The sequence below is a fragment of the Rattus rattus genome, chromosome 12, assembly GCF_011064425.1.
Source record: "Rattus rattus isolate New Zealand chromosome 12, Rrattus_CSIRO_v1, whole genome shotgun sequence".
NCBI classification, from domain to species: domain Eukaryota; kingdom Metazoa; phylum Chordata; class Mammalia; order Rodentia; family Muridae; genus Rattus; species Rattus rattus.
The window spans coordinates 56,633,139-56,648,587 of record NC_046165.1 but is presented as its reverse complement, the minus strand read 5'-3'; the positions used below and the strand labels follow the sequence as shown (position 1 = coordinate 56,648,587).

Genomic DNA, 15,449 nt, shown 5'->3' with positions numbered 1-15,449 from the left:
GTGTGTGCAGATTCATCTGCATGCACATGTGTAAGGAACAATCTTTGACCATACTGTGGTTTTCAGATAATCACTGTCAGCACCAGGCTTTGTGAAACACTGTTATACACATTCTTGGAGTAGGCTGGAGCTCCAGTAGGCTGGAGACTATTAGGTGTATATTTTAAAAAGTATTGGTAGCAGCCTCAGGAAAAGAGAAAATCTACTTGGCATAAGTTCCCATAGTATTAACTTAGAATAGTGCAAAGATACAAGGCTTACGAATTCTTCCATTTTTAATATAGTTGTGTATAGTACATTTACTGTGGAAAAATAAGAGTTAACAAAAACTGGAGTAAAATCCTGAATAAACCAAGAGATACAATCAGTTAATTAGGTTCTTCACAGAATCTAAGATTAAGGCTTACAATTTTTATTTATGTATTTTTAATGTGTGTGTGTGTGTGGTTTTATGTGTGTGGCTGTGTGTGATGTGTGCCATGGCACTCACGTGAAGGTCAGAGTAGAACTTGTGTGGGTTCTCCTTCTGCCTTGTGGGACCTGGGGAGTGAACTCAGTTGCCCAGTGCAGGTAGCTTTACCGGTTGAGCACACTGTAACACTGTATACAGATGAGGAATGTGGGTTTCCTTTCAGTCGCCAAAAGAATGCCCAATATTCTTTTAAAACCTGATCAAGCCCCAAACTTAACTTTGCTTTAAACTGAGCTCCACGGATCCTCTGAATTTGTGTATCATTTCTTTATGGGCTTATTTCCTTATCAGAACCTAATTAATCTCTATTAATTCTATATGTATAACAAGAACACTTTCTTACCATTTGTTGCAAATATTTTCTTAATTTTTTTCCTATTTATAAGTTAAAAATGGGGGTAGGTTAGCTCATGGGTTTTTTTAATTGTTTTATTTTCTTTTGTTTGAAAATACTGATGTGTGACTTTAAAATAGCTTTCCAGAGCTCACTATTATATATTATTTTCATTGTCCTGTAGATATTAAACTGTTCAATTTTCTGCTTAATTATTTGGAGTGTGTTGGTATACGTCCTGATGCGAGAGCTCCCCATTTGTTTTTTAAACACTGAACTACAATTAAAAAATGCACGTCTCTTATATAGTTATGTCCTTCTGCCCATTTGCGATTGGATTTGTATGTATGCATGTGTATAAATGATACATTTTTATTTACGTGTATGAGTCTCGGTGAGTTTTTGCGCATGCGTGGAGTTGTCCGCAGGATCAGCAAAGGCACATGAGACCCTCTGGAGTTACAGGTGCTTGTGAACCATCCAACGTAAGCTCTAGGGAGCAAACTTCAGTCCCCTGGAGGAGCAGCTAGTGCTGTTAACCACAGAACCATCTCTCCAGCCCCATCATTTGCATGTAGTTTTTAAAAGATCGTTTCACTCAAATATCCTCACAGGCTGGCTTCTGAAAAATCCATTTGTTCTGTCAATCTGCAGTGGCCGATGTAAGTCAGAAGAGACAATGTGCTATAATTGGCATTGACCCCTGATAGGGGTCATTTCCAGAAACCTTTTGGCCTCTTCCTAGGCCACCATTATATCTACTGAATGCCAGAGGAACCACAGGACTCAGTCTAGGACTTGTCAGAGTTACGGGGATAAGATTTGTTTACTTGCAGCCCCAGTAGCATAGATGACTCCAGTTCCTGAAGCCCAGGTTAGAGCCTGGGGTCAACTTCTGAGCTGCCCTCTGTTACCAGACTGACTCCCCCAGTTCTTTGCAGGAACCCGTGTTTAGGCTCCTTGCATACTCTTCTTGCCTAACGCCTTGATCCTATGAGTACAGTCCCTGGCCCAGCACCTTTAACTACTCAGAAGCTTGTCAGATGCAGTCAGACCTACTAGAGCAAATGTTGATTCTAACAAGATTGCCCTGACAACTCATAGGCATCATCCAGTCTGAGAAGTCACGTGATTCTTAGTCAAACCTGTTCAACACAACAGAAGACAGATACACTGCAGCATTTCTGACAATCAGATGACATCATTCTCTGGGTTCCGGTGCAGGTGGACCTGGGCCCTTTATGCTATATTCCCCCGGTTATTTCTACTGAGTCAGGAAATGCTTGGTTTACCCTCTTTGAGTCCAATGTGAAACCCCCTGAATAAAGTCTTCTGCATAGGGACCCAGGTCACAGGCTTCCAGCAGAACTACCTTTATGACTCCAGTAACAGAAAGGGTCCCTCCCTCCTTCTTCTCCAGTCCTGCCCCACTTGAATGGCTAAGCTGTACTTCAAGTCACTGGGGATGAGTGCCAGATACTTACTGCTGAAAGGGGATAAAATGCTGCTTTTCTTCATCATCCACCTTTCCATGTACGATATCACTAATATCCATCACTAGGAGAGAGAGAAATGTCATTAGAGACACTAATGGGTTCATGGCTTCCTGCCTCCCTGAGCTGTATCGAAGAGGATGGTGTCAGCAACATAGACCACCACAAGAAGAAAGGGACCAGGGACCAAGCAACAACAATCACTTACTATACCACACCCAGCAGGGCAACAAGCCATGAAAGGATCAGATATTTTATATCCAACCCTACCGAACACACCTTCAAAACTCTGCAAGACTCATTAGCTATGTTACTAGAAAACTTAGACACTGTTACTATTATTATTGCTATTATTATTTTGATAAGCATTTGCTGAAAGACATAAAGAATGTATATTTCTAGCAGGTCTGCCTAGAGAGAAATTCAAGATTTGAAGTGGCTATCTGTGTCTTTGATTTGATATATTCTTGGTTTCTACACCAGCCTTAAAAGCATCAGAGAACAGACTATCAGCAATTGCCAGACACACACACACACACACACACACACACACACACACACACACACCCATTGCAGAAGGGTACTTCAGTACAGACTTGCTCTTGCTCACAAGTTTTGCTTTTGTTGTTGCCTGTGTTTATCTGCTCTGTCTGTGTTGTTTTACAGGGACAGAACTTAACCCAGGACCTAGGACATGCAAGGGAAGCAAGGTACCACTGAGCCCACAGCCACACAATTACTTTTAAGTTTTTAGCAAAGCCAGGGTATGAATTAACAATGAGCACAGTAAATCACATAACCATTAGGCTCAGCTACATAGAGGATTAATTAGGAATCTGCAATTCAGCTGGCTGCCTGAGGTAAGAGGTGAAACCGTGGTTAATAAATCACAGTCTGGCCATAAAACACATTAGCAATCCATTTCTCCACGACCCAGATAGTTTGTCTGTAAACAAGAGAAGTAAATACCAAGAACACAGTAACACTGAAAGAACTAGACAACGAAGTCCGCCAGGCCAGGGAATAATGCTTGCATTGCCCGGGAAGGTGCACACAGTTGGGTATCACACGCAGCATGCTGTTAACACCTAACAAGACCTTATAAAAACTGCACCAAAAGTCGCCAAATAACCCATTTGTCAGTGTCATTATCTCATGGGTTAACTTCGGTTAATGATCACCATCAGGGTTAAGAATGAATTCATCTTCTCTGTATTCAGTAGCCACCACTCCCCCACTCCCATGCACACGTACACATGCTAACACAGAAATGTGGACGAAGCCTCAGGTTTAAGTGTTAGTTTCTTTGGCTTGTTATGAATGGCAGTGATACATCTTTCTTGTACAGACAAATAAATACATTTACATTGCCGTGTGGATGACTAACTAGGTCTGGCTGGGTTCCTTTTATCTTTTGAGACTCAATTTGAATGCTTGACAAAGTAGCAACACTGAGCAAGTGGGGAGAGCACTTACCCATTAGCTCAGTACTTGAAAAGCTGAGACAGGAGTATCTCTGTACGTTCCATGCCAGCCTGGGCTACAGAATGAAACTATGTCCCAAGAAGTCAGTAAAAAAAGCAACGCTGCTTCCCTAGACACTCCTTGAGCAGCAGGTATGGTGGAAACAGTTAAAAAGACATGGTACATAGTCATATGGGACAGAGAGGCTATCTCCTTATCACAGAAGCCCCAGGTTTGACTGAAGAACATGGAGTATCTGGCCCTGGTCCCAGGAGCGAATTTTTGACATTTCATTGATGACTTTCAAAAAGCGTTATAGAGGCAAATCTAATAAAAGACCAAATATCTGTTCTTGAAATTTAAGAAACTACAAAGACAGAGGACTTCTTGGGACATCCTGAGGAGTGACTGAAGCTAAGGACCCTCTTCGAAGGCCCTTAATGGCACAATGGCCTTTAAGAAGTGAGTATCCTAAGCAAGGGAAACACTTTGCAGTGAATCAGAGGGCAGCAGCAGAGCACACACTTGCAAGCTGTCCTACTATGTATGGGATATGGTGCTGGGTGCAAAGGGGAAACACAATCAGTGGTTACACAAAGACACAAGACTTAGAGAGCTGGCCGACCTGGGGCATGAATGTCGTGTGCCCAAGACCAACCACAACAACATGACCCATTGCTTCAGTCTTCATCTTTGAGTGGTTAAGTGGAAGCAAATACACGCACCTTACATAACCACTACCATCATCCACCACTAGAATGCTCATTTTCTCAAAGGGAACCCTATCCTCAGAAGCGATTCCCTCTTCAAGCCCTGGCCATCCCATTCAGTGGCCTCCGACCCCGACTCTCCTTAGCACCTCATATAAATGAACCCTGCAGTGGCTTGTTTTTTGTGTGTATGGCTTATTCTACTTAGCTCAAGGTTCACAACATGCAGCAGTACTGTGGCGTGAGTCAGAAATTCCTTCCCTACTAAGGCAGAATAAAACCTCCTTTCCATGGCTGTGCCACATTGATTTATCCATTCATCTACTGATGCACACTTGGGTGACATATTCCCCTTCCGCTCTCATGAATAATCCCACTGTGGAAGTGGTGTTTCTTTAAGACCTTGCGTTTCGATTCTTTTGGGAATATGTCTAATATTAATCAATTATGAGATCAGATGATGGGTCTACAATTAAGTCTTTTAGAAACTGCTGAGAAGAGGGTCTCATATTCCTTGGACTCTGGGCTTCCGTCGTACCTGCTACTCCAAAGGGCCTCCGGAGCCCACAGGTGTGCTTTTTGCCCTCCTTCAGTTCCATTCGGCCCACCCGGACGATCTGGCACACGAGGCTGATGCGTGGCCGGATGAGGTCTGTACTGCTCAGGTCCTACAAGCATAGAACACGTGAGAGGCTGGCTGCAATGTCCTGCCTGGAGCACACCACCCCATGCCAAACCACGCCTCTCTTTCTCTCTTTTCTTCCTTGGTTCTTACTTAAAATTTCAAGATTAGATCAGACTCAGTCTAACACTTCTAGGTAGAGAGGTAGGGAGCGGGGCAAGGGGTTAAAAACCAGGATGCTCTCTGATGTTGTGGGTCCTTCTGCTTCTTGTCTTAATACAAGACACATGTCAGTGTCAAATGACATAGAAACTTGCATGATGCTGACGTCCACTGGGCATCCACAGAAGCCTGTAAGGGTCCAGGCTGGACTTGATCTTGCTGTGTAATGAGGTTGACCTTGAACTCCAGATCTCCCTGCCTTCACCTCTTTAGTGCTGGGATTACAGGTGTCCACCATCCCCCCGCCCCCACTCTTCAACCTCAGCTCATCTTCTAAGCAATCCCAGAGTCAAGTGTAACCCAGGCATGGTTTTGTGAGGTTCCATTAACACTGAATAGCAGGAGGTGTGGGGGTAAAATTGTTTCTATTTGGAGCTGAGGTTCCTGTGTGTGTGTTCTTAAGGAGAGGCAAGCAACCTAGAAATGAGTTCATATATCTCATTCAGTTAGCATCAAAAATAACTTCATTATATCTCAGAACCTTTTCATGAAACGGCAGCCCCAGCCTTCTTACTGAATCAAGAATTACTTTTCAAATAATCACTCCAAATCTATGCCCTGCAATTTGGTAGAGACACATCACTGAGACAGCAACATACACCAGTAATCACCTGCCCTGATTCTCTGCTTGAGGTTCTGCAAACCTTCCATTAATAGAAAACTAAGTCACTGGGTGGCAGGTTCTAGAGACTGTAGCATATTGATATCATTAAATAATACACAGTCGGGGTTGGGGATTTAGCTCAGTGGTTAGAGCGCTTACCTAGGAAGCGCAAGGCCCTGGGTTCGGTCCCCAGCTCCGAAAAAAAGAACCAAAAAAAAAATACACAGTCATTTATAAATGAGTTCTGAAGGCTGTTTAATGACCAAGGAAATGGCCACCACATTTTATTTAACCAAAAAGGCTAGACATGAAATTTACAGACTAGATGACCCTCTGGCTGGCTGGAAGAGAGCGGGGATGGGGGAGGAGGAGGGGAGGAAAGGAAGGAACAATTGCAGCTGTAGTAAGTTACGACTGATTAGGACAATAGACCAAAGACTTAACAGTGCCTTGCAGGACTAGACACATGGCCTGACAAACACCATTATTGCAGGGAAAACCTCACTGTTTCAAAACTGAGCAAATACTAAAGTCTGGGGGAGGGGGCATCTCAGAAAGTTCTGTGCCTGCGCTTGCAGAGGTGGAGATAGGAATGGCTCCGTGTATGGACAGAGAAGCCTGTGTGTGTCCTGGAGCTAGGAGGCTGACAGTGGGGACAGAGACAAGAAGTTAGGTGTCACTAGAACTTGGGCTCAGTTTTCCCTCTCTTGGACTTGGAAAGAAGAGGAGATGAAGCACTTGTGTGGGCTGATGGGAGACAGAGATCCCTCTCTATCAGAATTAGGGACCTATACACCAAGGTTTCCCAGGGCCCCTGGTGGCCCCAGGGTGTGTCCTTAAAAGGAAAAGGGGGAGGAGCTCAGAAAGTTCAATCTATGAGGAAGACAGTTGCCAGATCCAAACTACAGCCTCATACACTGCCACGCTCCTGGGCTGCATGCTGCAGCACCGGGCAGAAAGGGAGACTGGGTCACATTTGCCCTCATTGTGACCTTGCTTTGGAAGCTTGTCTTCTAGTTAGGAATCGGCACAGCTGACGCTCTTCAACCTCTCTGTCTTCCCTAAATGTCTTCTATTTTATGTATTTTGGAATGCTGGGCACTAAACTCATGGCCCAGTGCTTGCTAAGAGTGTGCCCCTACCACAGTTCTTCACACCCAGCGCTTAATCTATTTAAAACACTAGCTTCAAGGCTGTGGACATGGCTCAGTGTACACATGCCATGTAGGCATGAGAAACTGAGTCCAGATCCTCAGAGCTCATGTAAAGCTGGGTACGATAGCACACACCTGCAACCCTCATGTTCCTAGGTAAGATGGGAGACAGACACAGGAGACTCTTCAGAACCGTTTTGTATATGCTATGACAAGCAGCAAAGACACCCTGGTCCTAAAACAATGTGTGAGGGAGGACAGTAAGAAAACACCAGAGGCTATCCTCTAACCTCTGCACATGAATGATGACACCTGGGTTACCAGCGGAACACACACACACACACACACACACACACACACACACACACACACACACACACAAAGTTACATATGCTACATATATGCATGTAGCAACAATTAAAGGGGAAAAAAAGAGGTCATGAATTTTAAAGAGAGCAAGGAGAGGTATATGGGAGGGTCTACAGGGAGGAAAGAAAAGGGGGTAATAATGTAATCACATTAATTTCAAAAGTAAAAAGAAGAATAAGAGGAGAAAACCATTGTCATAATAAAATCAATAAACAACTATAAGGAAACTGAAAATGAAATGAAATAAATAAATATACAATTAAGGCACAAGCACACACTCTGGCAAAGCCCCTGGGAGCACTTCGGGACTGCTGGTGCTGTTTAAATTTACTGCTTGTGTCATTATTGTCTATGTTTGTCTTTTCCACCAGCACAAACACTGCTCAAGAACAGTTTTTTTCCCTGTTTTGTTCACGGATGGTCAAGTGTGCACATCAGCATGTGGTACCTAGTACGTGTTCACTAAGTGAATAAATGACTGGGCTATACCTACTCATAGGACAAGGATGTCCTACCCTTTTTGCCTTTTATGTTTTCCATATATTTACCACTATATCCACTATAAGAAAACATTGAAAACAGAGAGTGGGGCTGGGCTAGTTAGATGATTCCATGGATAAAGACACTTGCTGACCAGACTAAGGACATGAGTTCTATCCCTGGGTCCTACCCAGTGGAAGAAGAACCTACTTCTGCAAATTGGCTTCCTCCCTCCACACGCTTAGGCCACAGCAACACACCCATACGCATACATAGACATAGACGTAGAAAATAAATGAGCACAGAAACATTTTATGAAGAAGGCAGGACTCACGGTGAACACTGCTTGGAGGTTATTGAGCTTCTCTATCTCCTTGGGCATCCCATTACTGCCCCAGCGAATTAGGTAGTTCTCACTAGCAGAAAAAAGAAGAAGAAATTACTCTTAATCAGAAGCCATCTGGGACAGACGCTGCTCACAGACTGACTTGCAGGGGTCAAAAGAAGGGACAGAAGTGTCTCATGGCAAGGCAGGTGCTGGGGAACCACACACACTATACCCATGGGGCTTCTGTCTTTGGAAGAGTCCCTGCTATGGGGAACATCCTATACAGAGGCAGTTACTGCTCACAGCGGGCCAGACATGGGATTTTTATAAGATTCTTTTGTCTGGGGTCTTTGTCCTGCCTCAAATTTCTTGTGTACAAGCTTTGGCTTTGCTCAAGTGAGAGTTTGATTTTAGAGTCAGGCATGGTGGCTCTGGACTGCGATCTTAGCATTCTGAAGGTTGATTGACATTATCTAAAGTTAGCCTGGGCTACATAGTAAACTGATCAGTCAGTAAACTGAGATAGCCAGTGAAACCACCTGTCAAGAGGCCACATTTACAAAAAGCCTAGTTTGGTAAGTCATCCCCAATCCATCCTCCATGGTCCACACCACACAAATAACTTAGTAACTATTTTTTACTTTTTGAGAAAGGTTCTGATGTTGCCCAGACTGGCCTCAAACTAACTATAGCTGATCCTCCTGCTTCCACCTTGCTGGTGCTGGGGTCACAGTCAAGTACCACCCATCTGGTTTGTGCAATGATGGGGCTTTGTGTGTGCTAAGCAAGCATGCTACCAGCTGAGCTACACCTAGGCCCTAGTAATTACCTTTCCCTACCTTCTTGAAGATGAATCTCCATTTCCTAAGTTCTGCTGGGGCTCAACCATACCCTGACTCTACCTTATAGTCTTGAAACTTTATGTAAACTTTTGTTTCCTGAGTAGTTTTTGGGCTCGTGGTTCAGAGTTAAGCTGCAAGCAGAGTTCTCAAGCACACAGTCCCTAACTACCTAGCTGTCACTGCTGAACTTGCATGGGCACATCATCATCCATCCCCACAACCTACAGCTATCATGAGAGTTCACAGCAGGTAGAGCGTACTTCATGGGCTTGGATAAACGTAAAACACTGGGCAGTCACTAATCCAGTGTTCTACAGCTCAGTCTCAGGGCCATGATCCCCACTGTGTTCTACTTCATCTCTTGTCCCTCCTGTACGGTCTTCTGAAGTCTTTATCCTTGTCTCTGTCCTAAGCAGTTTTATTCACTCTTTTATTGTTGTTCTTGTTTCATTTGTTGAGACAGGGTTTCTCTGTGTAGCCCTGGATGCCTTCCAACTCACTCTGTAGAATGGGCTGGCCTTGAACTCAAAGATCTGCCTGCCTCAGCATCCTGGTGTGTACCACCATGCTCAGCTATTTTATTCACTCTGAAAACCCCACAGATGTGTAATCTGAAACTGCATGGTGCTAGCACCCATGTACAAAGCCTACAGAACCCCAAAGGACTATGTTTTCTACTGTTGGAAGTGACTATACCCACCCTCTACATCTCCCTGTCTTAAATCCAGTGAAGGGCTCCTAGAGAGGGCCAGGTACTTTGCAAGGTCAAGCATAGGTGACAAGAGTCTCCATTACCTGATGAAGGTGGACTGGTCTGGGTCATACAGGGCTATGAACAGCTCCGCATCCTCCCCAATGTTACAGACAAAGTTCTTGAAGTTCACATAAAGACCATAGGTGTGGACAGTACTGAAGATTGCCTGGCCTCTCAAGTCCAGGTTCTGCAAAATGCTCTGGGCCAGGGAACAGGAAAGAAGATTTGAGCAAATGGAGGGGTCGGGGGAGGCTGACAAAGTAATCAACCTACAAACAAGGGACAGCTACCACCACCAAGGAGAAACACTTGGTGAGAACTGAGCAGATGAGGACCAATCATCCCTCAGTCCTACAAACACATCAGCATTATCAGATATCCCAAGTGGTCCTGTTCAGGGCCTTTAGCCCAGATAATTCAATAAATGCTTTCCAAGAGGCTAAAGAGATGGCTTGATATATAAAGTGCTTGCTATGGAAGAACAAGGACCAGAGTTCGGATCCCCAAACACCATGTAAATCCCTGGTGGGCATAGCAGCCCACCTGTCATCCCAGAGTACAGGATGTAGAGATGGAATCTCGGAATAGGTTGGGTACCTAGACTAGGCTGCCTTGGGAAGAATCTGGGCTCAATACGCAAATGGAGCGTGATGGAAGACGGTACCCAATGCCAACCTCTGGCCTCCGCTTCCATTCACACATACATATTCATGTGGGCCCACACACAATCGAACAGATATGCCTACATGTGCTCAAACCATATACATACACATGAAAAATGAACATATGCTGTCTACGGGTGACAGCTCAGTTTGCAGCAGACTTGTGAAGCTTTCGTGTCCTACCATGGGACGCTGGAGGAAGCGTCAAAATACAAACACTTGGCCCACTACCCAACTTTACAGGAAACAAAGGCTCCATAGAAAGCTTTATCCTGGGTGTGGTTGTCACACATTGTCATGGCTGCGCCCCAGAAAGCAAAAGAAATGAAAAACACAGAGACACATCTTTCTGCATCCAAACAGAAAATAGATCAAAATGTCAACAGGACAGGGGCAGCGTGGTCTGAAGATGGTTGGCCTTTTTTTTTCTTCCTCTTTATGATTTTCTTTACCTTTCTAAGTTTTCTTTACTTTTAAAACTTCCCAAACATGCTATTTTAAAAAAATGTTTTATTTTGGAAATCACAATATTTATACCAAATACAGAGGATTATAATATAAAAAGTCCTTCCTTTTACCCAGTTCTCTTTCTCAGAGGCAGCTTTATTTTTATTTTATTTTTTTTATCTATTTTCTGTGTATGAGTGTTTTGACTGCATGTATGTCTATGTACCATGTGCATGCCTGGTACCTGCTGAGGTCAAGGGAAGACACAGATCCCTTGGAACTGGAGTTATGATTGGCTGTGAGATATTATGTGGGTGCTGAAATTGAACTCAGGTCCAGAGAAATGTTTTAATGGCTAGTTTATGATCAACCATTTCAGTTACTTTTTGTATAGGCAAGCATGAAGTGTGTATACCCCTTTGTATGCATTTTTAAATACAAATACTATCTTACACAAATAGTTCCTCATCTTTCTACACACACACACACACACACACACACACACACACACACACACACTCCTTTGTTCCCTTTCCAAAGCAGAACACATACACTGGCCTCATTCTTTCTGCCCACTTTTAAAATGAGGTCACAAGTGATTCTTCTAGGCATTGAAATTCCTATTCTCTATTACTCATTTTTGGCATTAAAAACCAAAGCAAAAAATGGGATCCTAGCAGGCTGACCCTGGAGGATGTGTACCTTCTCCTCTTGGATCTTTTCCTCTATTCTTTTAGAAGCAACTTCATGGGCCCGGAAGAGGGCAACAGTGCTGGTCTCATCCGGATCTAAGATGTTTCCGTTGTCGTCCCGCACGACCAGATCCAGCCCCAGCATTCTGGAGAGAAAGAAGGTAGTAATTACCTTTCCCCTCCACCGTTAGACTCCTTATAGATGTATCAAAAAGCCCAGGGGACCCAGGAGAAAAGGGCAGGGGCTGGGCACAGCCTGGGAGTTTCCCCTTCCAACCTCTACCTCCTTCCCACATAGCAATCATGCTGCACAGCTTTGTGGGCCACCTACCCAAACCTGTGTGCATGTGCCAAGGAATGGGCCCAAAACAAGAACAGGAACATTGGCAATGATTGTGGCCAAAGCCCTCTATACAGTGATTCTCTGCCCATCTCTTGTGGTCTGGCATGGCAACAATCATGGAGCCATGCACCATCCGTCAAAGGCCTGCTTTGGCACCCTTACTCAACCCTGTCTTAAAGGAGGGAGCAAACCCCGGTTGCTACCCTCTCATAATCCATCTCTATGCTGGCTCTTCAGTCATTCACACTACAGTCCGAACCTTAGCTTTGATAGCTGCTCTCTTGGATCCCTTCACTCTGGACCCCTTCATGTATAAATGTTCCCTACCCTTCAAAGTTACTGTAGGAACTTAATTAAGATAACGGCCATAAAGTATCTACAAAACCTCACATACAATAAACACCGATAAATGTTTGCCCTGATTGCAGAGAATGGTACAAGGAAACTGGCAATGAAAGCTGGGGGCTACATGGAGGCAACCACAGCCTTCTCCCAAGACATTTGTGCCCAATGGGCACAGAATTAGGAAGAACCATGATTAGTTCTAAGAAGGCAGAGACTGATGGAACAAAATTACCCACTTGGTCCACAATCTACTACATTCAAGGCACCTACACGGAGAGAGCAGTGTTCAAGAGGTAACAAGCAGAGATGCCAAGTTCTCGGGAAGAAAGCAGACAAGGCTCAGTTCCCTCCTCCCTACTCTACAGCAACTCTGGATGAGTGATCTGCACTGGCAGCTTCCTTCTCAGGGCAGCCAGACCCATAGGCCACCCAGACCTGTGAGAGACAGCATGCTGGCAGAGCTGGGTCATGGGTATATTGGTAGAAAGTCTCTGTTTCCTGAGCTGCTTCCAAGGACAGCTGTGGAGAAAGCAGGCCTGCCTGCCATGTGGGAGACATTAACGTGTTATGTCAGGCTTTGGGGGAACCTCCAGGACAATGTTACTGTGTCAAGATCGTAAAAGGACAAAGCCTTGTTCTACCTCAGCTGGCTTTACAAAAAGTCCCAAGACCCTGCATGAGAAGCTGTATACCTGCAGCAGTTACTGGCACCCAGGGTCTAGCTCGTTCACTTTTCTTGCTGTTATGACCAAAAAAACCCAAAAACCTGATAAATACAACTTAAAGAAAGAAAGCCTTACTCTGGTTCACAGCTCAAGGGATGGAAGAGCAGAGGGCCTGAGATAGCCCATACATTAAACCTTCACTTAGAGCCAGGTGCACGATGCTATTTAGCAGCTTGCTCTTCTTCGGCCTCCCACTCCATAGAGTAATACTGCTTCTCATTCAAGGTTCCCTCCTCACTTAACCCCATCTAGAAACCACCTCACAGACACGCCCAGTTATTTGTCTCTTAGGGGATTCCACATCCTGTCATTAACATTAACCATCTCATAGGTCAGGTATGAGGGGAAATGATTCTCATCTCAACTGCAAGAGAGTCAGACCCAGAGCCGGGGCCCTGTGCTGAAGTTAATGCTTTCCTATTGCCTTTGTGGGTTGGAAGGATGGCTTACCATACCAGGGATTCTGAACTGCTTCACTGCAAAGAGTGGGCCTGATCCCAGTTAGGAGAGGATGGGGAAAAAGAAAATGGTGTCTGACAGCAATCAATTTAATACCCATTGTTGGAATAAAAACATAGTCCCAGGCATCTGAAAGGACCATCCGTATGTGCCTGATCACTCCTGGCTTCTCTGCCAATGAAGAAGCTTGGACAGAAAACCCATTTTCCCTTCTTTTGTGTCAATGGGATCAGAAGACCAACACAGCACCTGACCCAAAGAGGGAACTGTGACATTTTTCAATGAAATTGTGTATTTTCTAAGACACAAAGATAATAACTAGTAAGCATTGTTATTTGTTGACTCTAAGATCAACCATTTGTCATGAGACTTGGGGGCTGCAGAGACATGAGGGCCGGGGGTAAGACAGGAAAACCGTCTCTACATGGTCTTGTGATTGAACACTGGTCAGATGGTGGCACTGTTTCTGAGAGGTTCCAAAAGCTTTGGGATGTAGTATTTAGCTGATAAATGTGGCTAATAGAGTTGGACCTCTAATTCTAGTCTGGAGAACTCTTATCTTCCTGTGTGCTGGGTAAAGGAGCTCTACCATAGAATCTTGCCACCATCCAATGGGCAGGAACTGCTCTGCAATGCCTTCCCCATTACAACAAACTATTCTCTGAAACCATTAGCCAATGTCAATCTTTCCTCCCTTTAGCTGCTTCTTCTATCCAGTATTTGACCACACACAAGAACTACCTTGGACTTCCCAAGAGTCACTAACACAGGAAAGGAGGCAGTTAATTGATATAGTTGCATAGGAAGAATAATATCTAATTTCCTACTGCACAGGAGCATAACCGTGGTTGGCAAAAATTAACTTTAGCTGTCAGAATATCTAGTAAAGATGAATTTAAATGTTTCCAATATGAAGAAATATTGATTGCCAAGGTGATGGGCATGCTATTGAACCTCACTAACCACCCTTACATATAAGTACTGTAAATTATGTATAATGTGTAAGTACTTTGATTTTTAGACAAGGTTTCATATAGCCAACTAGCCTGGCCTTGAACTTACTATGAAGTCATACATCCTCAATGAGAACATCTGATTCCCCTGCCTCCATCTATAGAGTCCTGAGATCAGAGCTCCTACACCAGTTTACACAATACTGGGGCTTTGTGCAAGCTCAGCAAACACTCTACCAACTGGTCTACCTCCTCAACCCTCCATTTGAAACCATTTAATGCATTTTTTTTTTTAAGTTTCTGTGAACACTATCTAGTGTGAGAGAGCCAGTCACTCCCCACGTCCTCAGTGTAAGAAGGTCCTGGGTTACCTGTTCCCATGGTCGATTTTGGCCGTAACCTTCTTCTTCAGCTCTGCAAGTTCGTCCTTGGGGAGTGTCCCAGATAGGATCTGGGAGCGCCACTCGATCAGACTGTATGTCATTTGCTGCAGCTGGCGGAATAGTGTGACCTTGTTGTTCTAAAATGGGAAAGGGGAGAAAAAAAGGACAGAAAGAAACACAGAGATGTGATGGAGAGAAGGCATCTATTTTGCACACTCTGTCTGGAACTTTAAAAGTGGGTAAAGAGTTACAGATGGGTCCTAAATCATAATAAGCCCATGGAATCATGAACACGTCCTAAAATCCTGACCATACACCTCTGTTTAAAATCCTTTAGACATTCCCTCCAGGTATAAGAGAGTCTGCGCTAAGTCCTTTGGCGGCTGGTCTGGGCCACATTCCCACCTACATTTCAGGTCACTGTGCATCACAGACTCTGTGCTTCCTTTATACCCAGCAGTGGTCATTCCATCAAGTATTCCAGAGCCTGTCATGATTTTCTCCCCACACAGCCACACTGCCCTTCACCTTTCAAACCTCGCTTGTGTGTACATGTTCATATGGGGGGTGTACAAGCGCATGTGTGTGTATA

The 15,449-nt window shown here is 44.3% G+C and overlaps 1 protein-coding gene across 1 annotated transcript in view; it reads right to left on the bottom strand.

The window, feature by feature from the left end:
* Dock5 (dedicator of cytokinesis 5) overlaps positions 1-15,449 on the bottom strand; it is a 179,610-nt gene that overhangs the window by 76,560 nt on the left and 87,601 nt on the right. Inside the window, 6 exon segments of the mRNA XM_032918230.1 lie at positions 2,291-2,363; positions 5,012-5,141; positions 8,259-8,340; positions 9,890-10,047; positions 11,660-11,795; positions 14,846-14,994. Of these exon segments, the coding sequence (XP_032774121.1) occupies positions 2,291-2,363; positions 5,012-5,141; positions 8,259-8,340; positions 9,890-10,047; positions 11,660-11,795; positions 14,846-14,994 (728 nt within the window).